Source organism: Drosophila elegans, unplaced genomic scaffold (assembly GCF_018152505.1).
Source record: "Drosophila elegans isolate 14027-0461.03 unplaced genomic scaffold, ASM1815250v1 contig_476, whole genome shotgun sequence".
Classification (NCBI taxonomy): domain Eukaryota; kingdom Metazoa; phylum Arthropoda; class Insecta; order Diptera; family Drosophilidae; genus Drosophila; species Drosophila elegans.
In genome coordinates this window covers 24622125-24645398 of record NW_024545863.1, presented here as the reverse complement: position 1 = coordinate 24645398, position 23274 = coordinate 24622125, and the positions used below count along the sequence as shown (strand labels likewise).

Genomic DNA, 23274 nt, shown 5'->3' with positions numbered 1-23274 from the left:
GAAGTCTAAGTGGCCCTCCCCAAGAAAAAACAACTTTTTGCCTTCCAGCCATATAAATGACTCTCAAGGCTTTTGAGTTATGAAATGAGCTCCTGTACACCCGCTTCCCCTCACCATGCTCACCCACAACTGGAACAAAATGATAAATTGTGGCTGGGTGCTCCCCGTGAGACATTCGAAATATGCTGGTAATTATTTTGTTGAATGTCGCTCAGGTTTTAGTGCGAGAATTTATTATCTTCATTTGCTCGCCGGACGACGGGCACAGACTAGACCATAATAAATGTGTGCGGGCTATTTGGCATCGCCCAGGATAGCATTTAACAAATGAATTCAATGATAGTCTGTGACTTTGGGGTAAACTAGTTGAAAGTTCGTACTTCTTTTAGCATGAAGATATGGAAAACTACAATAAATGAACACTAAATAGGAACTAGTTCTATCCAATTTACTATGTTACCATATTTATATATTTTGATATTCAAACAATAATTGTAATTTGTATTATTATTAAATCTCTTCAAATCCTGTTGATTCCAAATTGTAAATTATTTTTTATTTGTCAGGGGGAAGATAAAAACAGTGTAAAAGTTTCTTGTGTGCCTTTCAAAACGGAGTAAGAATTATTCAAGTGGTTTTGGTAGCTCGCTGGGAAACAGAATTTGACAGGGAAGCCATTTGAATCCAGCCAAGTCAAGTCGAGACAATTACAGACGCTGGCCAGCTGGTACGAAAAACAGCCACAGCGATTTATCCTCCCTGTGAAAAATGTCAAATGCAGACAGGCAGAAGAGTCAACAAAACCAACTGACAACAAAAAAGAAACTGGCAGGAAAAACCGAAACCTAAGGTAGAATTGTGTTTTCCTGCGACAGAAATTTGTACACTTTGGCAATAATAAATATATAGCGGGTTTCTTCATCCATCTCTGTCGCATTTCATTTACCTGGTCAGCAAACTGCTGTCTGATACAATTAAAAGTGTTTACTTGATGGCATTCAGCTGCAAAGTAATATCCCAGACACCAATTTAAAATGCATGTCGGCTACCTGCCAATCGCAGAATTAGTTAAATAAATTAGCAAACTTAATAGAACATTTTGTGGCCAGGGCAATTTCATCATTGGCGGTTAAATAAAACACTTTTTGTTGCCTACTTTTGGAATTTGCCTCATCCATGCTGGACTGCTGGAATAAAAGTTTTTATTTGACCCCCCACTGCCGGTTTAACAAACTAGTTTCTCCGTTTTTTTTTTACTCAGCTAATTGCTTGTCCATTTTACGGGCTACGGATTGTGAAGAAGGGAAGAGGATGTTAGCAACTTCGAACCAGGTTGCTATGTAGGTCGCCAATTGGATTTCAGGCAATTAAAAGCGGATTAAAACTGCTGTGCGTTACGGCAAATGAAAAAGAAAACTTGGTTCTTTTTGCATTCTTTTTTAATCTGATTGTGTTGTGTCGCTGCCGGCATAGGGGATTCTCCGGGTTTCTGGGTTCAAAGAGGGATCCAGGTTCTTCTGTCCCGCTTGTTACAGCAGTTTTATGCGTATTAACAAGGTAATTGCAGCAGCTTTGACGGGCTTAAGCGGGGCGAGATATTTTTATATAAATGGTGACAAAGATTGTGGTAGACAAGACTGTGCGATGTTGGCTTGTTGTTATTGTTTGTCATATAAGAGGAGGCGGCGGAGAAGCTCACCATCTGGAATTGAAAAGTATAATACTCGCGAGTGGGTTTGTAAAGCTGCAAATGGATTTAAATAGTCCATTATATTTTGAATTAATATTTTTATGAAAGAAAATCACTCAGAATTCATTTGTCCTATTCGTTCTTGACTACAATATTTTTTACAACAAATTATTTAATTGTTGTTTGCGTTTAATAAGTGTACAAAGAATATTTTAAATTAATTATTTTGTAGTGGTCATTTTGTTAGTTTATTATAAGTGCAATAGTAATATAAACTTTAAAATTTCTTTTAAAATTTTTTTTTAATTTTAATTAATTTAATATAAACTTACACGTAATAATATCTTGGGTATATCTTGGGCTTTCTTAATATGAAGTTTTTTTTAATTAAAAAGCATAATATTAATATAGTGTTGCCTCAGGAAAACTAAATAAATGAAATAAAACCAGTTTTTTATATTATATTCCTAATAGAATAAGTTGCAACACAAAACACCCACGCAAACTTGTTCGTCTACTTAACCCACGCCTGTTCATTTCGCTATGCCTCAGTGACGTTTTTGCCAGTAATTATTGCAAAGTTTTTCCAGTTTGCGAGTTATGCGAGCATTAAGTAAACGTCAGGTATAATGTTTATGCATTTATAATACATAATGTGGCAGCAGACCAGAACAGAACAGAACGGGGCACTGTTCTATGGGGAGCTGTGGAACATGATCCTGGGACGAAACACGCTCGAAAGTATGCAACAAAGTTATGCAAAGTGCTGCCAGCAGACGTGGCAAAGACAGCTCCGCTTGCCACTTGAGAAACGCTGAGAAAATTCCCAAGCAACGGGGAATACGGTAAAAAGTAGTGTCACAATGCATAATGGGCTAAGAGGCTGGGGAGGTGCGTCTGGTCTGCGAAATTTTTGCCTGCCAACTGCCTGCAACAGGATGCAGGTTAAGTTCTTGACGCCAGCGCCACATAAAGTGGCAAAAGTTATGCATGAACATGGACCCGTGCTGGAAAGCAGGGCGTGGCAAGTGTCAACTTGTTTGATTTAGCTCCCAAGAAGGAGCCCAGGCGTAGGAAAATGGCGCAAAATAATCTGCACAGAACTTCAAGCGGCAATTTCTCAGGCACCAATCAGTGCCTCATTACATGTAACCCGGCTGGGCAGCCACTCCGCCGAGGTGCCTCAAGCCCCAAGCCCGAAGCCCAAGTATATCGGTTTTTTGCTGCCATAACATGCTGACGTTGTTTCCGGCACACATACGCCAGGAACATTAGGACAAAAACAAAGTGAAACGAGCGAACGAGCGCCGAGCGCATATATTTTGTGTGATTTATTATTGTATCCCGACAACAGTGAAAAAAACGTAAAAGTTGCTTCAAGTTTGTAGAGGAAATAAAAAAAAAAAAGAAGAAAGCAAGGTAAAATCTGTAGTCCGCAGATTGGAATACCGTTGTAAGCCACCGTTGTATGACACCTTTATAATGTGGGAAAGGGGGATGTTAGAACCTCCAGAAAATGCAGAAAATATTTTTAAAAAATTACAAAAATTGTCGTTGTAAGCAATATTTAGTAGTGTTATATAAAATATCATTAAAAAAGTGCCTTACATTATACTTATAATGATATACCTACTTTCATACAGTTTAAAATACACCCCAATAACATTATTTTAAAAATATATAAATAAAATAAACTTGAAAAAATACTCTTGAGGAAACTTATTTGTGGGAATAATCTTTCCAACTTCTTTAATGCTTTAAGCTTCATCTGGCTACAATTAATTCTTTACTTCAAAAGTCATCCGTCCTCACCAACGGTAACAAGTTAATATATCAACATTACGCCGCTCTAGATGCCAGGACCGAAAGTCAGCGCCCTGATTTTGCGCTTGACTAATTTTAGCTTTCGCTTGTTGCTTATTCTTTAGCATTTTCTTTTTTTCCATTTTTATTTTGTTTCGGAGAAAGTTTTGTGAGCGAACTCGTGCTACTTTGCCTTGCGTAGTTGGGCATTTTCCGTTTCCGCGTTTCCTTGTAAAATTAGAATTTGCCATCGTTGTCGCTGGCTCCCCAGCTTTATCTTCAGCGCCATTGGTTGCAGACCAGCAACAATTTGTTTTTCGCTGTGGCAAACGCAAACTGGACCAACACTTGATAAGCGGGAAACTTTTGACTTTCGGTTGCCATTTTTCAAAGAACTCTCCAAAAGTTGAACTTTAATTTAAGTTATTTGTTTAGCTAGAGCTCTTTTACTATGCTTTGCTTCAATTCAAAATTAAACTAATATATATTCTTGTTCCCTTTTTTCGTTTCAGGTAATATCCAAAGGCTAAAAAACATTAGCGTTAACTAACGGAAAAAGTTTCATATTGAATAAAATATCAAGTCGATAAGTACTGACAACGTGCAAACAGTTTGTCAAATTGATTATTTTTTTGACTATTTTTTTATTTATAACAATTTATAGTGGTACAAAATGTAACAATATCACCAAAGTCAAGCCAAAGTCACCACCATATACGTATTATTTAAGCACCTGTCAGCTTCCAGATGAGGCAATTAAATATGCGCAATTCTTATTGTAGAGCCCATCCTTGGTTTTAGCTGGTGTCTTCTCATCCTTAATTGCCCCGTTGTATGGTCCTTGCTGGTTTTCAGCTTGAGCCGCAATTTTCGGTTGAATTTTCCTCTGGGGCTGACGCGATGGCATTTAAAATATGCAAGGCATTTGACATTTTAATCAACCGTTGCCCTCGGAACGCAGCCAGGCTCACCGAAAAGTCAAAGTGCAGGGTCGAAGGATGAGAGAAAAAGAAGCGCGGAAAAACTTGCGGAAATTCCTTAATGAATACAAATACGGTCGACTGCTCCGTTTTTCCGACTGTTTTACTGCTCTGGAAGTCGAGGTGGTAAAATATAAGATGTTGTTTAACCTTTAAAAAATATATATTTATACTTGTATACTTATTATTTCTTTGGAGGCTGGTTTTCATATCTTAATTGTTGTTTATTCTTATCTAGCTATTTCTGCAACTTCATTATCACTATCAATACTTTCAGAGGAAGTTGCTGGCCTCCTTACTTTCTCCCTTTCTTTTGTTTTTTGTTTTTTATTTTCTTTCTTTTTCCTGTCTTCTTTTTCTCTTTTTTGGTCTCTAGCTCTTGAAATTTCTTTTAAATATTTTCTTGTTTTTCTTTTTGTTTTTCTTTTTTTTTATCTTCCTCTTCTTTATTTATTTTCTCTTCTGCAATTTGTTTTTGATTTTCAACTTCATCAACTTCTTTAACTGAGTCTGAGTCAATGATTATATTTAATTCTTTGCCATTTAGTTCCATGAAAATCTCGTTCAGAGAAGGCTGATTTATGGAATAGTCTTCCAATATACCATCGCTCCGTTTCAGTTCCAGCTCGTAAAAAAGGTTGGACCACGTTGTATCTTCCTTACTTATTTGATATCTAAGACTGTTTCCCAGCGCTTGCCTTTAAACAAAAGACTTTTAAATTATAATCGCCAATTTGATTGTTTAATTTGATCTTACAGCAAAAGTGACGATGGAAAGAGTTCAGCTATTTCAGCCTTAACTATTTTCAAAACTTCTTTCTGTCTGCAAGAAGTTTCAAAAGTAAATAAGTTAAGTGAAATTATTATAGTCTTTTGAGACGAACTCTTGCTCTAAGAATTGTTATTTCGTCCTAAGTTAAACATTATCGAAAATTGATTTTTTTTTTGTTTTTATTTTTAACTTTTTCTATACACATACTCACTCATCCGGTTTGTCCTTATGCTTGACCTTAAGCTTTAGCACCATGACATGAGAAACTTCTGATCGCACTTGCTGCAGCGACCCGATGCATTTCATCTCGCCGGAGACCAAAAAGCCGACCCTCGAGCACAGGGCACTGACCTCTTCCATGTTGTTAGTGGTTAAGAGTACTGCCCGGCCATCCGAGGTCACGGCCTCCAGTTTCTTGCACAAAAATTGGCGGGCCACGGCATCGACACCGTTGTTGGGTTCGTCAAGGCAGACGACCCATCCGCCATTGACGGCCAGTGCTGTATTTAATTTTCTCTTGGTCCCGCCACTATAGGTATAGATTTTCTCATCCAGTTGGTCCTTGAAACCAAAGTCGCTTGCCAACCGCTCGGAGACCCACTTGAAATGGTACTTCGGCACTCCACGGAGCAGGCAGAAAATCTTAAGCACTTGGCGACCGGTGAGAAAGCTGTGGAAAGTGTCGAACTGCGGACAGTAGCCGACCTGTTTCTTGGCTCTAGACCTGTTTTCCCGCAAGCTATAGCCTTTGACGTAGATGTTGCCAGCAGATATGCTGGTGTCGCCCACAATCATCCGGAAAATAGATGTCTTGCCGGCTCCATTGGCACCCAAAAGACCGAAACATTCACCGCTGTCGATACTCAGGGTAAAGTTATATGGGTTACTAAATAGTGTACTGAGTCCAGTACGTACGGTTTCATCGCGAATGATACCAAGTTGACGGCTTTCGTGCAGCAGTAGTTCTTTTTAATTTGGTCCACAATAAGGGGATATTCGTCTTGTTCGTACTTAGGAATTTCACCCACTCTTTTTTCTTCGTCAAGCACCCTGCTGCTTTTGTGATTTTCTTCGCAATTTCTGTTTGATTTGCTAGATGTAAAAGTAATCCTTATATCGCGGATAAAATCCGTAATCCAGAGAAAGAAAAACCAAATAAAGCCATGGATCAGTAGTAACCAAAGCTCTGCCCATTTATATTCCTCTGCACAAAGAAAAATAAATAATTAAGGTAACAATAATAAAAGTAAAAACATCACCTTGGCATGCACAGAATACGTTAGTGCTTTGAAACTTGCATTTGATTTGATTGATCGGAGGAAGTATTTCACGGTCACAATACTCGTGCCTCGAAAGACATCTAAAAATGCCAATGGCACCAACGTACATTGGAAAAATCGCAAAAAATGCAAATGGATCATCCGAACTGACAACGAATCTCAATAAGTAGATACAGGCATATAGTATTCCACCTAGTCAAATAGATCAAATTCATTTTTAAAGTTTTTAAATCATTTTGTTTCTTATTGTTTGAATATTTGCACATATCTAATATACTGTAAAATTCCCAAATTTTTATTTTAAAAAGTTCGTTTACTCACTGTAAAACTTATTGCATTATTGGTATGATCAACCTGACATTTAATTCCCATCCATTAAGCTATTTACTTACCCGTTAGCAATTGAACCGTAAAATTTGCAGCGAACGCAGTAGCTGGCTTAGTAAATATCAAACTGCATAGATAAATAAATGGCAAGCAAGCGAATCCAATAAACAAAAGGATGACTAAAACTTGGTACCATACTGTGGATTGATATAAAGCGAGGGTAAGAGCCAACATAAATAGACAAAATATCAGGAAATCCCATAAAAAGTGGGTCAACCAAAAAAAGAATGGAGTTAATCCTTGCATTTCCTGTTGCAATTTCATTTGCTGCACAAGTTCCTCCGTAACAAAAACGGCAAAAATGCTCAAGGCCAAAGCTAAGTATGCAGTTATTACAATAATTTCACCGAAAAGTATGTTCATATTATCTTTTTCTTCGAATAACAAAGTGGCTGATTGCGCAACAGACATCTGAGGTGTTACTTGAAAATCAGCATCAGTTTTAGAAGGCTTAGAAGTAACAGTTTCCCCAACCCTACCAATACCAGGATTATCATTTTCTTGAGTTTCATTGTCCAGACTACGCTGCCGCTTATATCGTTGTTGTACTAACTTCTTAGCTTCCACATTATGATCTCCTAGCTGTCCTCTGTTTACAACAATTTCGAATCCTTTTCCGTGCAATACTTTTCCGAGGGCATTATAGACCAGATTCATGGCAATAGGTGCCGAGTGTTCAAACGCAGCACTATTAAACCAGGCTGTGATAGCCGATTTATTATTAAATGAAGCACCACAAACAAACTTTCGATTGATATCACGGCGTATCAATGGTGATGCTTTAATAAGGTACGAATAAATCGAGTCTACTTTTTGTACCGTGGCAGGGCTTTCGACGGATTTCACATAGGCCTCCCCTTCTCTTCCATATAACGTTTTATTAACTTCAAGTAAGATGATCATGTTATCGTAGTTATAATAGTCCAACGACAACGGAAGCACAATTGGTAGACTATGTTGTTGGTTATATTTGGCATAATTTCCGGTCGCGAGGACAATGCAAAAATATATGAGTGGTATGATCAGGATCATCAGAAATATGTAAACATGAGTGGCTGTGTAGTAAGCCTTCTTTATCATCATTGCTTCACACTGTCGCAGGCATCTCCCTTTTCTTCTGGGTATTATCGTTGATTTTTCTTTTGGAACAGGTTCTGTTTGTTTCGGCTTAGCTTCTGCTTCCTTTTTAAATTCCGGCTCCTTTTTCGGTATTTCCTTTTCTTTCAGTTCTTGCTCCTTTTTTGGTTCTGGCTCCTTTATCGGTTCTTGCTCCTTTTTTAATTTTGGCTCCTGCTCTGGCTGGGATTTATCTTGTGAAGTTGTTGGTGCTTCTGCAGCTTCCAGCGCTATAGCATTTTCTGCCCTTGATTTTTCTCGCTTCGATGGCTCAGTTTGGCCGCCAAAATCAACTCTGCCTGCAAAACAAAATTTCGACACTTCATTATTTATTTTTCAAAACTAGAGCAATACCAGATGTAAATTTGTTTATTTATAATAACAAAATAGAGAAAATAAACCAATCAAGACTAGTGCATAAAAAAGCGATAGAAATCACTTTCTGCGCCCAATATGTCTTACCTTTATCTCCTGGATCAGCACCGCCTTTAGGTCGTCTCTCGTGGCCCGAATCCAGACTCAGGATGATCTCCTCCAGACTAGAATCAGACAAGCCAAAATCGATGACATCAAGGCTCTTTTTGTTATCCTCAAGCTTGCCAAATAATTCCGAAAATTTGTCAATCATGTTCCGAGGCAGCTTGTAGTTAATATCCATTCCTCGGACCATTGGCGTGGCAATGGGCACGTATTGCCTTACCAGCTCCGTAACCCTTTCCACTCTGCAATTGGGTCCCATTTCGCAGGACAGCGTGTAGCTGGTGTTGTGCGACTGCTTGAGGAATCCTAGTGTGCCGTGGCAGTGGAGTTGTCCATCGCTCATGATGGCGATGCGATCGCCGAGGATCTCGCCCTCCTCCATGAGATGGGTGGTCATCAGGACGGTGCGCCCAAGCTTTTCCTGTTGCAACAGCCGCCACACCTCATGGCGTCCCACCGGATCTAAACCGGAGGATGGCTCATCGCAGAAGATCACCTTGGAACCCCCGCATAGGGCACAAGCCAGGGACAATCTTCGCTGATTGCCAGCGCTGAGTTTGAAGGCATCCTGCTTTCTGAACTTGGTCAAGTTGAGCTTGCTGATGAACACATCCGTCTCTATTCTGGCCTCTATTTTTTGGTAACCCTTCAAAAGGCTAAAGAAGTATATGTGGTCATTCACGCTCAGTCCCTTGAAGAGGACACTGTGCTGCGGACAGATGCCCAAGCTACTTTTGGCCAATTTTCGATCCTTAACGATGTCATAGCCGTTAATTACTGCTGTTCCGGATGTGGGTGTCAAAATACCGCAGAGCATCAGTATGGTAGTGGTTTTCCCAGCACCATTGTGTCCCAGCAGAGCAGTAATCTCATTCTCGTATATATTAAAGGTTAAATCCTGCACCACGTCGCGATGTCCAAAAGTTTTGCTCAGATTCCTTATTTCGACACCAATTTTGTTGTCTTTTGCTGCTGGGGTTCGATCGTTATGAATGGCGAGGGACAGTCCGAAGTGGCTTGGAAAAATAAAGTTCCTTGAACTCGCCAGAAACGATTCCTGACTGAAAGCCATTGGTACAATTCGGCGTGGACACCAGTAACTTCTTTGACATGGATAGTACCATGGGTGGGCAACTGCAAACTCGCCGGGTCGCACCTCCTCAATGTACAGGAATATCAGCAATTCGATCCAACTGATTGCAAACATGATTAGCATAATGGCAACTATACTCATCTTATGGCCATACGATGCTGTTTTTGCCATGGTGTACCACTGGATACCCACAGATTGCGCCTCCAAGGTGGCCACGCAATGCAAAATATAGAACAGGGCAGAGTTCAGTCCAAAACAAGCTGCAATTTGAGCCGCAAGACTTGAACTGTCCGTGCCCACAATCACAAAAGGAATTGCCGTGGCCACATAGAGCAAAAGTGCCGTCATGATGGCCCAATAGCTACTAGAGCAAAATGAGCTTACTAAAAAAGCAAACAATATGAGTGAATGAATATACACTAAGAGTACGACGAAAAGGCAAAGCAGGTTACTGAATTCATAAACCGTTCCAGTTGCAAATATAATTATCATAATTAACACGCATAAAATAAGAAGCACCATCGATTTCGTATACCAGGCCAGCCAATGAACACTGTTGCTGAGGCCCATTGTATTCAATATAGCCTTTTGCAGGTTCTCCCTTTCGGCAACTATATTCTTTGGAAAATCACATGAAAAAAAATTGACAAATGAGATTAATATTAAGAGTGGGATTGCTAGCTTAAGCTAGATAATCATACCTTCGCGATAGTTATGCAGGGAAGAAAAAAGGATACTAGGTACATGTATGCCATGAATTTAGATGACTTTGCATAGTAATTTGGCACATATCTGGGATAAGGAAAATGATTCATCCGCACCATCGTAATATTTATGCCACCTTTGTTCTTCAATTTAATAAATAATTGTGATAGCCTTTCTTGCAAAAATAAAAATCCTGATTCGAAATATTTAAACCCACTACTTTTTATATAGACTGGCATATATAATGTAAAATTAAGGACGTCGGGAAGGATTTTAATATTTTCCCAGTCAGGGGGAAACACAATCCCGACTGCTTTTTGGTTTTTAATCATATTCTTATGGAGTCTCTCAGTCGCGTCAAAACTTTCGATTTGTGTAAAGTCTGAGATATTAGCAAGTTCATAAATAAGATTCTCAATAAGCCCATTGTGAGGTGAAAAATAAATATCTTTAAATCTGAAAATAAAAATAATAAAAACATCGAATTACGTAAGTCTCCTAAATACATTAGGACTTACAAACTTACAAACTTGTCTCAACTTTTTTCGGATCTGGCGCTTTTTCCAACTCTATATCGAAGTGAAACATCGATTTAGCGACCTTTGTTCCAATTGTTATCAACAAGGGCATAAGGGCAGCAAGTAAAATTATCGAAACGAGTTCAATAACGTTTGCCAATTGTAGTTTGATGTCCTTCCATAGCAGTAACTGATATTTTTGACAAAATGTCAAGTGACGTCTCATTATCGAACGCCTTTGCTTTTGCCACTGCCGCTCCAACAACCGTGTTTAGTGTATGCAGTGCTTGATTTTGAAATTATTTACTGTCTAATTAATGTATTTTGTGTTTATGAATTTTGACTTATTGAGGTTGGCTTGCCGGATACATTCTCGCAGGTTACAGGAGTCTTCTCGCAAATTCTAGGAGTTTTTTAAATATAGTTAAGAAAATGCTAATAAAATGTTTCTTCGTGCTTTAGAAGAAAATTCATTTACATAAGTGGGAAAAAAAGAGCAAAGAGCTAGAGAAACTCGAATACTTTCTTAATATTAACTAAAATACGGTGATAAAAATGAAAAAAAAAATCTTATTTTTATAGCCCGGTAATACTCGTTCATGATTTTTGTTAGCTACACTGGACGATATGTTTTCGATTTTGTTTGGTGAGGAATAGTTTTTAACAAGATGCTCAAAAAATGTAAAAAGTATATATTTGTGTAGCATACTTTTTTACGTTCTTCGTAAATTTTTTCTTACTACTATACGAATATTTACTGGTGCTTTAACCGCAGGACACACAAACTCTTTCCCACAAAACGGAGACACATTAATTGCGGAATTTTGTGGGTGGCAACATAACTAACGGTAATTAGCTACTTTATGCCATGTGCCACACACGTATACACACCCACGGTCGTTTGTCAAACTTCCCGCCTCCGGTCGAGTTTATGTTGGAAATTTTATGGCTCATGTTCGTTTTGTGGTCAATTGGGAATTGCAATTAACGCATAGTTTCATTTATATTGCTATTCGGGTTTACCCAACATCAAAACGAAATCCACTCACTTATTTGCTTGTTATAAACGAGTCCTGGGGAACATCTTTTATGGGATTTGCTCTGTGTTTATTTAAGAACAAGCTAAAATATATGATTTCCGTAAAGTTCAAAGTCGCGCAAACTTTGCTGATAAAAATACTATAAGGGAAAAAAAATATTTTAATATTTTATTTTTTTTTACCAATGTCATAACAATAGTAAATTAAAATTAGAAGCATTTAATACAAATCTATTGAAAAACTCTAAAAAAGTATTTCTGCTAATATAACTTAATTATTTACAATTAAATTCAATTCAATAATGTCCATTGCCAGTGAAACTATTTTTTAAACTGTGTTGTTCTACACTTCTAAGCCCGTAAATTCAATTAATTTGAAAACTATATAAAAAGAACCGACATCGCTAGGTGTATGAGTCGGGTAGTTTAATTACCTTAAATGACCATTAAATGTTGGTGCCGAAATGATATTGCTGCTGAAATGTCTGCTTATAATTAAAACAAAATATTTTTCTTTCCTGCATTTAATTAAAATTAAAAGGTGTAGCATAAGCAAGAACAATGCATGAACGATAGCTAATTAACTATAACAGAATGCAGGGTTTTTCATTTCAAGTATATTTACATTTTATTTTTCTAAACTCACTTAAAATAATTGCTTATATAGATTTTTTGACTTTGGAGTCTAAAATGGGTCAAAAATTTAACCATAAATAACTTTTAAATTCAGTTGACTTTTAATAATTTTGGTACCTAATAATTTTTTTTTGTTGCTGCATTTTAAAAATTAAAAATTTAATATTTAATATTCTGATGATTTATGTAAATAAAATGATAGCTCTCCAAAGAAAATATCAAAATTGGCTATATATGAGCATGTAGTTAACACAGCTCTTTCTATGTTCCTTTTCCTTTCGAAAAATCGTTTGCATTTTAATAGCATCATTTGCATGTTTGCCATTGCTTCTGAAATAATTTTTCTATTTGCATTTAAATTTGATGCAGGCTTATGATCTTGTCAGCCCTCGAAAATGTTCACATACAGATTTTTTGCTATACATAACGTGGAGGGAGGAGCAAAGTTGATAAGTTGAAAATTCGATTTGTATTTGCAGAAGAATTCACTATTTTGAGTGACTGTAATTTCCTTAGCCTAGCAAGGCTCTTTTGCATTTTAATTCAATATGTCAAAACGAGTCGTTAACAGCAGTGTGCGGTCGTCAGCGCTCCAGCAGTCAACAGCTGCCAGTCAAAGTCGGTGTAGGCTCGTTGGGGTTTCTTCTGAAAGGTGGGATACCAGTCCTCAAAGCTCCACCCGGTTCTTGTGTGTGGTCTTCAGTGCCAGACAGCCAGTCAGCCAGTCAGTTAGCCAGTCAGTCAATCAGTCTGCTAGTGTCTGTTGTCTACCCATCCAGCCATTTAGTTAGTTAGTTGGACGCGCCACAAAACGCGACTTCAGACATGGCCAGAAGCCCACAGACAGAGTGTGTCTGCCACTCATAGTTTCTGTCCTTCAAGCTGAAGCTTAATTATCTAACTTATTCAACGGCTTTTGTTAGAGTTCTCAAACCCACTCATACCCTATTTTATTAAAAGTCCTTGAGATGTAAATTATTGTTAGAAAAGAAAGAATAGTTCAAACAACAATTTATTATTGTAACGAAATAGGAATGTAATTTAAGATTTTAACTAAAATTAAAAAAATGTATGTTTTAGTATTAAAGCACAATAAATGTTTGCCATTAACCAAATTTTGAAACTGCATTATAATACAAACCATTTTTCGCCAGTTTATTTACGCACTTCCAATTTTGCGTATGCTTGATGTTAGCATTGCATTGTTTATATTCCAATTGAAACTGCTAATTTATCTTGTTCTACTTTGAGATGTGTACCATCTCTTCTCGTTTAATGCCCCCTGCTTGCGTTTGGAATAAAAATTTCAAGCAATTTTGGTGCGGTGGAAGTACAATTTATCACAATGACGCTGATGAATTGTTTGCTTCACACTATGACAACTTTATCGTTGACTCTGGTTGGCGCTGGTGTCTTTCTCTATCCCGATACACCCACTCCCTTTCCTGGTTTACTACTTTCTGCTCTTGTCTCTGGGTTGTTTTTGTTGAATTGCTTGTAAAATATTTTGTAACTGTCACGGCATGCGTCCTTCTAGTCCTGGCTTCCAGCTGCTCCTTCCGTGTTTTCCGATAATGATTTAATAGCGTCGGTCTTGTTGAAAATTTTATAAAACACTCTATCTAAGCAATTTCATTCAAACTGGATCGTTGTAGGCCATTTTAATAGTCAGACTTGAAATCATTTAAAATGTTTAACATCTTAAGCCCGGCTTAAAAAAAGTCCCCACCTAAAATCGAACCGAATAAAATCCTTAAAGCTCTAACAATTTAAGAAAACTGTATTTTTTTGCAAACCATTACTTCTGTCAGTGGGTCGAGAAACACTTTAAAATGGTTTTGCTTTATGAATTATTCAGCGCAAAATAACCACCCTTTGTTTTATATCGAATGTGAGTGTGTGTCCCAGCGAGTGAAAAATCACAATCTTCCAAACTTCAATCAGGCGCAATTTTTGTTATTGTCGAGCATATGCTTCCCGGCAGCTGTTCCTTCCTCTCGACACACATGAAGTAGACCTCCCGATGATGTACTGAAGGGCTGGTTGCTTTTGGCGTTGTAACTGCTGCCGTTATAACTGTCACTTGTCCTCGATACACTTGTCTGCCTGTCTGCCATGCTGCTGCCCCTCATGGTGCTGATGTCATTTCTGCAAAATCCTCCGACTCCCCTCGTTTCCGGCTGCTGTTCGGGGCTTAAATTTATGCGCGGGAAACCAAAAACTGTAGACGAAAAATTGATATTTTATGGTTATGAATTATTACCAGCGATTATCTGCCAGAGTTCTAGGGATAAAGAGTTTTCTCTTTTTTTATTGTTTAAAAGTTCTGGTATAGAACACACAACTCGGCAGTAAAATGCATGATGGAGCCATCAATATGGAATCACTTTTCGAACTCTCAGCGGAAAAGGCACATGAAGGGTGAAGTCAACTTACAATGGGATTGTGTTAAAAAGTTTGAAACACAATAAATAAAAACACATTGAGGGCCAGAGGATGCGTTAGCGAGAGTTATTGAGAAATTGCATTACCCGCTGTTGAGTATTTGAATTGTAATAATATTGCTGAACGGCGCAATATTGGCTTCGAATGGATATTGTGCACTCGTCGGTAAACAAATATATTGGTGTATGCATATGAAATGCGATTATAGTGCACTTACTCGAACCAAAGCTCATAGGAATTTTGTAGTGTGTTTTAAAAATGGATTTATTTGAAATAGCTAAGTGACATCCGACGCTGGTAAATAACACAATTAAACTGCACATATTGCGTGTTTGACCATGTGTATTTGCGATTGCAATTTGATCTTTGGTGGATTGGACTTGTTTAAAATCAAGTGGATGTCAATACATTTTTGCGGAGGAACACTTGATTTGCTCCACTTAAAATTTCTCAACTTTGTGCGGTGCTCAAGCCATTTGGCCGAATGGCTTTTTGAAATGAAGCCAACTACTTGTCACAGCCACTAGAAAGCACATGGGCCAAAAAGAAAAGGAGGCCAAAGGAGACACTTAACTTAGCTTGACACACTCCTCCGCACTCTTCAAGGCTTCAATTGTTTGCCCACCACGGCTCTTTGACATGTGGCGAACAAAAGTATTATCTAAAGATAGTCTCAACAGTGTCGGCAACCTCTTAAAGTCGAGACATATACATAGTGAACAAACGTCAAATAAGTCCTACATTTAACTATAAAGGAACTACATTTAGTTATAAATATTTGTATAGTGCTTTGTCTTGTGGATATATTTATTTTTTCTAAATGATGCAAAGAAATAGGCATAGAAATGGGTTTATCTTGAAAATTGAATTGTGAATTAGTATTTAAGTTTCGTTTGTGAAATAAGATATTTGTTCAGAGACTTTTTAAATCATGAAGAAGTCAAAACTACAATTTAAATATTATCACTACATATATAATTTATAAAAATATGTATAACAGAATTCAAATAAGCGATAGTAATTATTAAAACCACTTGTTTGGAAAATGTCAGTAAATGTGTGCAGCTCTTTTACATTTTTGTTTTGAGACGCCATCAAAAGTCTGATAGGATCATATCTAGTCAAGTCTAGTGCTCATCTCCCTTGTCACCAGGGCAGCACTCCCACTCGGCTGAAGCTGACTGTCTTGTCGAGGGTTCCATTCACTTCCTGCAACTCCAAGTGCTGCAGCAGCAACATCAATGGCGTCGGAAAATGCATGTGCCACTGCTCCGCAGGAGGCGCCATTGAAGTGTCTGACATTCACGTGTGAGTAGCAGCAGCGCCAGCTGACAGTTGACATGCTGACAGACTCTAACTCGTCCTGCGACACGGAAAAGTCCTGCAATACGTGATGGCAAGTTAGCCTTTTTTAAAAGCATATAAGGTACCTCCTTTTGAAACGATACGGGCAAAGCAAATATCTCCTCTAATGAATAATGTTTCAGGCCTAAAAATGAATTTATACTACAAAATTTTATCATACACTATAATCTAATATTTTAGTGGTTAAAAGAAGAAACACCGAACAAATTTTCAAAATGAATAAACAAATGTTTTGATAAAATATAGTTTAGATTTAATTTTACCCATTTTAACCAAAGCATTTTGTAAAAGCTTAAAGAATTAAATGACATATATACTCCATTAATATTTAAAAATATCTAAATGTATGTAAATAATAGATGTTAAATAGTCATTATTTATTTTAATCTTTTCGTTTTCGGCATCATTGTCCTCTTATATGACTGCGTGCAAGCGGCTCCCCTAAATTACGATGTGTATGCCAGTGCTATATAACTTTTAGTAGCTGCCCTCCCTCAAACTCTTCGGGCATTCAATTTATGTCCCGTAACAAACATCTTATACACACGTTGTTGTGTCGAGCTTTTTGAATTTTTCATATTCCCCTCTCACCACTCGCTCTTATATAATTGCTTTCGGCGCGCTTTGCTGCTGTGACTTTTTGTTGCGATATGCTGAAAGCCATGATTTCATTTTAAATGAGTTTTTGATTTATGCATTAAACACATAATTGTAGCAGATTCCATATTTCTCTTTCTGCCCATTCCCGTTGGCTTTGTTTCCTTTGTCCTCAGATCCTGCCGGCGGATTTGTCTGCCATTTGGTGTGCATAATTTAATGTTTGGCTTGATTTATGCGAAGACGCTAAGGCAGCAAAACTCCAAAAAGGTTTTAATGTAATAAATAAGTTGGTGATTTAGTTAAATGGGTTCAAAAGGCATTTGATCTTTGCGAAGGATGATAAAAGGAGTGCCCAATAGATTAAAGATACTAGTGTTTAAAAAAAAAGAGCACAGTATGAATAAACGTGAGCTAGTCCTGAGGCTAATCGTTCATTAAACGTTGACTAAGTTTTTCAACCAAAGCCTCTTGAAAAATTACTTTGTAACTTTCAAGAATGTAGAATATTTTACATTTTCCACTTAGAATCAGCTTTTGGCCCTAAGCGCATAATTCCATTAAAAGGAACCCCCTCAAAATCTCTCACACAAAGCAGAGTTTCCAAATCCTTTCTCACTCAGCAAACTCACAGAGATAGACAAGCCCCAAAAAGGCGTCCTTACAGCAATTAAACTAAAAGCAATTAGATGGCACTGGTAATAAAAATTTAGATATTCATATTTTCAGTGCAAATTAAATGGGGCATGTAGCAGGAGGGTTGGCGAACTGAGATTACGTACTGCAAAATAATGTCAAATTATTGTGAGCTCGTTAAACATTTCTGCTATCCGCCTCCGGCTTACTCCATTTTCCTCACTGCGCGTAATGGAGTGTAAAGCTTTGAATATTTCTGTACGAGCTCGTAACTCGCAGGATGTGGCTAATAAAATATTGACCGAAAGGTGTTTATGTAGAGGTCAACTTGAGGAAAGTAATTAGATTTGAGTTGAGAGAGTTGCTTATGGAACAGTGTTTTTATATGGGTCCAGCAATTTAATAGGATTAAGACTGCTGCCTGGCTGCGTAAATCAATAAGATTGAGAGGTCAGGTCAGATCGTTGCCAATTTCATTAGGTTTGGGGTCGTTTCTCTTTGCTATTTACGCGTGCAGGCAAAAGTGTTTCAAACATTTATACTTTATTGCTATTTTGCATAAATAGTCGTCGAAGGCGGTCGTGGAGCTCCCAGAATCAATTCCGTATCGGGGAGCGACTCTGAAGAGTTTGCCAAGTGGGTCACGTAACGCCAGTATCTGTATCTGCATGACTTTAACTACACAACTTTGGGAAGTTATGCAGCATACTTTTAGGCTGATATATACACACATCTTTAATACCCCAGTTCGTTTTTCTTGTTCATTGAATCGAATTTCGAACGTTTCTCTACCGCTTTTCCTTGTTTCGCTGCATAAGATAAAAATTCAATTATGGCTGCTGACTCCTGCCGTTTGTGGAACAGACTTTTAGCATTCGTTAATATATATTTTTTTGTTTAGCTACAAAGCTGTTGTAAGATATTTATTTAAATGCAAAACACGACTTTTTAATTAACAAGTACCAATTGATTTACGTGGCATTAATTGCCATGTCACACACTCGCAACCTACAAACTGCAATTCATTTAATTAATAGCTAATGTACAAAAATTGACAAGGTATTCGATTATAACATACCCTTTCCGTTGATTTTATCACACGAAAATTTTTTCCGCACTAAATATTCAATTCTGATGCAGTGAAATTAAAAGGCTTAAATAATAATTTCAATTACCATTGCCATCAAATTATCGAATCATCTGCCTGTCATGCGTAACTTCTTTCAATTATTATACTCCCTTTATTATTGAAAAAAAAAAGCCAATTTGCATAATTATAATTGATTATCAATGTATATACAACATATGTCTGCTCAAATATTAACCATTAATCAATATAAATATTGAATTTAAATATTAAACGGTGGAAGCAAATAAAATCGAAAAGGCCAGCGAAATAAATAAATGACAGTAAGAGAGATCGAAAAAAAGAACAGACAGTTGCCCTGGCAGGCAAGTGTGGGCCAAGTGCCACTAGAATAATGTGTCAATAATGTGCGATTATATCGACTATAATCAGCGCAACTCCCACCCGACTTCTAAAACCCTTAACGTCAGTCAGCGAGCCAACATATTGCGGGTAGAAAAAACGAGCGGCACGAGAAAATTGTGTGAAGTTAATAAAAAAAGGGAATTGGAAAAGCGTCCCTCCTTTAATGGGTTCAATGGCGAAGTGGTTCGACTTTTGGCCTTTTTCATTTCTCCTATTTGCTGCCGCTGCTCATTTTTATACTTTTGATATCCGTAAATGTCACGTATTTGTTTTTATTTCATTTTTTTCCTACCCGCCTTGTTTTTACCAGGGCTAACGGAAAAAATCAATTGCGCGCAAATTGAGTTAATGTCGTTTAGACATCCGCTATTCCCCACCAACAAAACTGGCTAAAGAACATAATCATGAGCACAAAGGCCCACACTCACATGCCTGCCACAAAGTATGCGACAATGTGGCATCTGATCCCACCATTGCATAAATATGTAAGTTGACAATTTCCAAGGCTTTAAATAAATATATGCGTGTACTTTAGGGTGGACTGAAGTTGTGTGTAATTTGTAAAGTCATATTTTCAAAGCCTTAGAAACGTTAAAGGTATATATAAATTGTAAGAGATCTGGAGTGGTAATGTGGTAAGCCAGTAAAAAAACTAAAAATTGTTGGCAAATAAAATTATGTTTTAAAAATGTTTACTTTTCTAATATTCTTTCTAAATATAAATCAAATTGTTCAAAATATGGTATTCGTTAAGGAAATATCCTAAAACTTGTATTTTAGGTGCCCAAGTAGTATTTTTTTTTTATTTTTGATATTGGCTTCCTTTAAATTTATTTGTATGCAAAAACTTCTCACTTTTTGGATTTAAAAGGTTCACCCTAATGCTGATATGTGTGCTTTACCACTTTGAACACAATCTAATGTCAACAGGACAGACACCGAGAGACTCCTTCACCGTCAGGCATTGAACTATACTATGTCGCCTGCCCGTACCGACTTATAAATGCGGTTTAGCTTCCATCTGGTTTTGTCATAAGTGTGCAGACCGCAGTCTTTGTATTTGAGTGTGGGCGGATGTGTAAGTGTATGTGGCTTATGCGTATCAATGGAGCAGTTAGTAAAGAGGCACTCCATGCTTCTCGTTGATTTTATTGGATTATCAGGCAAATTTGGTAGTATTCCTTGGTCCCATACCCCCAGTCAAAGCATGTTGAATATATCCTTGAACTCAAAATGGCTTTACTTCGGAAATGAGTTTTTTTAAGCATATTTACTTTGAATGGATATGGGATTCAGGGTGGATAATAGCTGAAAAGTAAATATGGCAAACTCAAATTGAGAAAGTTTGAAGCACGTATATGGACAATAAAGAAAATGGCTATTGAAGACTTTGTGAAGCCGAAACATATTGATTTAATTGGCTTTGATATGTAATGGCTTTCTAATATGTAAGAGATTGTTTGCTGGTAAAATTTTAGAGGCACACTAATAGATTTTTTTTTAATTAATAATGCTTGATAAAAATGAAAATGTGCTTAACGGATATCACTTCTCAAGGAGACAGTCTTACATTCCATTCAATCGATTTTAGAGAATAACAGAGAATAACATTACATTTTCTCGCCATATTTTCCTCGTTGCAGTGCATTAAAAAGATTGCACATTGAGAGACTCGTTTCCTTGCAATATTTCTAATTCCCTTTAGCTTCTGATGGCTGGCAGGAATGCAGTTGACGCACAGCTGCGCTTCTGTTTTTCTCAGCACATATATTGCCACAGGAAAAAATGTAAAAAATATACTGAGTAGAGAGAAAGAACAACAAGCTCACATTTCGTACAGATTCACACGTACACATGGGTAAATACCGACAAACCCACGACAACTAGTTGGGGCGAAATGGGAGAAAACGTTTCGCTTTAATTGTTGAACCACACAAGCGCTTACATAAGGGTTGGCTGGGGAACCGTGCACATCTACCAATGAGCAATGGGAACATTTCCATTTCATTTCAGCTCCAGATGAGGCCAGACTTTGCCTAACCCACATAAAGATAAATCAACTTGAGTTGCATTTTAATTTACACACCAAAAATTTCCTACAGCCACATCCAAGGAACATAAATAAATACAACTTCAGCTAAAACTAAAGCAAATACTTTCGGCAGCTCAGATAGTGAATGGAGGCCAGAGGGACCGGGAGAACTCAATTGCCAGCAGTAGAGCAAATTCGTTAGAAACCAGGTGCAGGACGGGCAAGGTAGTCCTGCTAAATCGGCGGAAAAACAAGCGCCAGGAAGCGAACAGCATGCAAATCAGTTGGGCATGCGGCAAAAAGGTGTAACGGCATCGGCAAAGGCAGCGGCAGCCCAAAAACGAATAAAATCGCCAATCGAAGTTTGGGTAATCGAACAGTTGAGATTCGACGAGGAGGGATGCGGAATACAGGCGGGGGATACACGTTCCTCAGTTGTCGTATTCTTGCGCTTTTCTTGCCCTCCATTAGGTCCATCTGCTTCTAAGAATCACGAGAAAAGGCATTCTGGCCTTCTACCTGGAAAGTCGTTCAAGCTGTTTTTAATTGGATTGTTTGCCAAAGGTAACAATGAAATTGGAGAAAGTCTCAACGAATCAGTCGGCTATCTGGAATTTCTTAAAAGAATTAATTAAGGTCAAACATATAATAGCATCTTAAAAGATAAACTTTTATTTAAAACGAAGGCCTCTGAAATGATTTGTGAAATTACATTTATGAGTTTATGGTATATAAGAACATAAGAAATCTTAAAAAAAAAAATATCTCTAATAAAATCACATAAAAATATGTACAAGTTCGCTTTAAAAGGACAGATCATAGTACAACCAAATTCCAGTTTCGCCGAAATTCCCACCACAAACAGTTTTTCCCCCATAAACCTAAAAAAAGGGCCACCGGAGGACTGAAGTGAATGCAAATAGCGCAGGTCGGCGCAATAAATTTGAAACGTTTTCACGTCGCAGTTTGACTTTCTGCAGTTCCCCATTTATTTGTGCTAACAATTTTGTCGCTTGCAAACAGACCCTTCCCATTCCCATCCCCATATACATACATATTTTTTTTGTAACATTTGCCATGACAATTTGCTGCTCAATTGAACTCACACGGATTGCAGGCTCACCTGCCTCCGGCTCTATCTTGCTCACTTTGACAGTGGCTGCTCACCTGTCCCATTGCACAGTTTTGCATAAGTTTGACAGCTTTCGCTATGTGTGCATGTGCCGCTAACGAAGTCATTCAGCGTTTGTGTCAGGGGCGTTACGTGGGGCCATGGAGTTGGCCAGGAGTGCGGGAGTTTGGTTGAACGCACCAGGTACCAGGTTGCAGATGCAACTTGCCCAAAAAGCGCGTCACGAAGCTGCGTTCATTATGTTGCCACTCTGGCACGTCGATGCGGCATGTGTGTGTGCAAGAGAAGTATGTGCCGGCATCCGCATACCATTCTATGCTACTATACCCTTCCAAAAGGTCAATCGATAGTTAGTATCATTTAATATTTATTTATATTTAATTTGGTTCTTGCGCTCAGCAGAGCAATGAAACAATTTGACATTTAGCGACTATTAAAATTGAAATGTAAAACAACAAAAAAAAAAGTTTAAATTTCTTAATTTTAAAATCGGGTAACTTTAAGCTTACTTCTCTTAATAAGTTAAAAACAAATAATCGTTACAATTAAAAAATGGTATTATTTTTTTTCAACTTGTCTTATTAAATCAAAGTTCGGTATTAAGAGCGATTGTACAACAAACTATTTCCTACTCATATAACAAAATTTGTTTTTCATTGTTCTTTGGTGCTTTTGGGATTGACATAAATACCATTGCCATATCGTTAAGCTGGGAGGGTATTTCATGCTTTGGTCTGCGAGGCCTGCTCTCCTATGTTGTTGTTTTATTTTTTTTTTTGTACTATTTTGCAGCCATTGCAACTGTCGGGCTGTCAGGCGGATTGGGGCGGAACGAAAAGGGGGCGGGGTAGGTGTTGTGGCTTCGGCTGCGGCACTGCCTGTCCTCTCTGATTTATGTTGCCAATCAGGCATTTTGCTTGCGGTTGCACTCTGTAACGCGCCGTGCTCCTCGCTCCGTTGATTTGTTACCCGTACGCAGCGTAAACAAGGTTGCAAATGGATTTGGTGAGCCGCTCTGGCCAAGTTTATGAGCTCCACTTGGCTGTACATCATCCCATTTGCTGTTTTCCGGATAA

At 37.8% G+C, this 23274-nt stretch overlaps 2 protein-coding genes across 4 annotated transcripts in view; one reads left to right on the top strand and one right to left on the bottom strand.

Moving 5' to 3' along the window:
* Positions 1-23274, top strand: part of LOC108136842 (heparan-sulfate 6-O-sulfotransferase 2) — a 78582-nt gene that overhangs the window by 24687 nt on the left and 30621 nt on the right. The gene's annotated exons all lie outside the window — the stretch shown is intronic.
* LOC108136670 (retinal-specific phospholipid-transporting ATPase ABCA4) lies at positions 5266-11151 on the bottom strand. Of its 2 annotated transcripts, none has more exons than XM_041709113.1 (8): positions 10833-11151; positions 10303-10762; positions 8491-10219; positions 6918-8327; positions 6505-6717; positions 6161-6449; positions 5453-6098; positions 5266-5296 (listed from the first exon to the last, which is right to left on the bottom strand). In XM_041709113.1, exons 1-7 carry the CDS (start codon positions 11048-11050, stop codon positions 5453-5455), a joined length of 4965 nt encoding a protein of 1654 aa, XP_041565047.1. In that variant the 5' UTR covers positions 11051-11151; the 3' UTR covers positions 5266-5296. The 2 variants fall into 2 exon arrangements, with proteins under 2 accessions (XP_041565047.1, XP_041565048.1); XM_041709114.1 differs by lacking the exon at positions 5266-5296 and adding an exon at positions 5298-5384.

Bases quoted from the DNA above. Each gene is read 5' to 3' on its own strand.
- LOC108136670 (XM_041709113.1), bottom strand. From the start codon at position 11,050: ATGAGACGTCACTTGACATTTTGTCAAAAATATCAGTTACTGCTATGG. The intron at 10,220-10,302 runs GTATGATTATCT...GATTTTCCAAAG, and splicing joins CCTGCATAACTATCGCGAAG to AATATAGTTGCCGAAAGGGA. The intron at 6,450-6,504 runs GTGATGTTTTTA...TTCTTTGTGCAG, and splicing joins CGTATTCTGTGCATGCCAAG to AGGAATATAAATGGGCAGAG.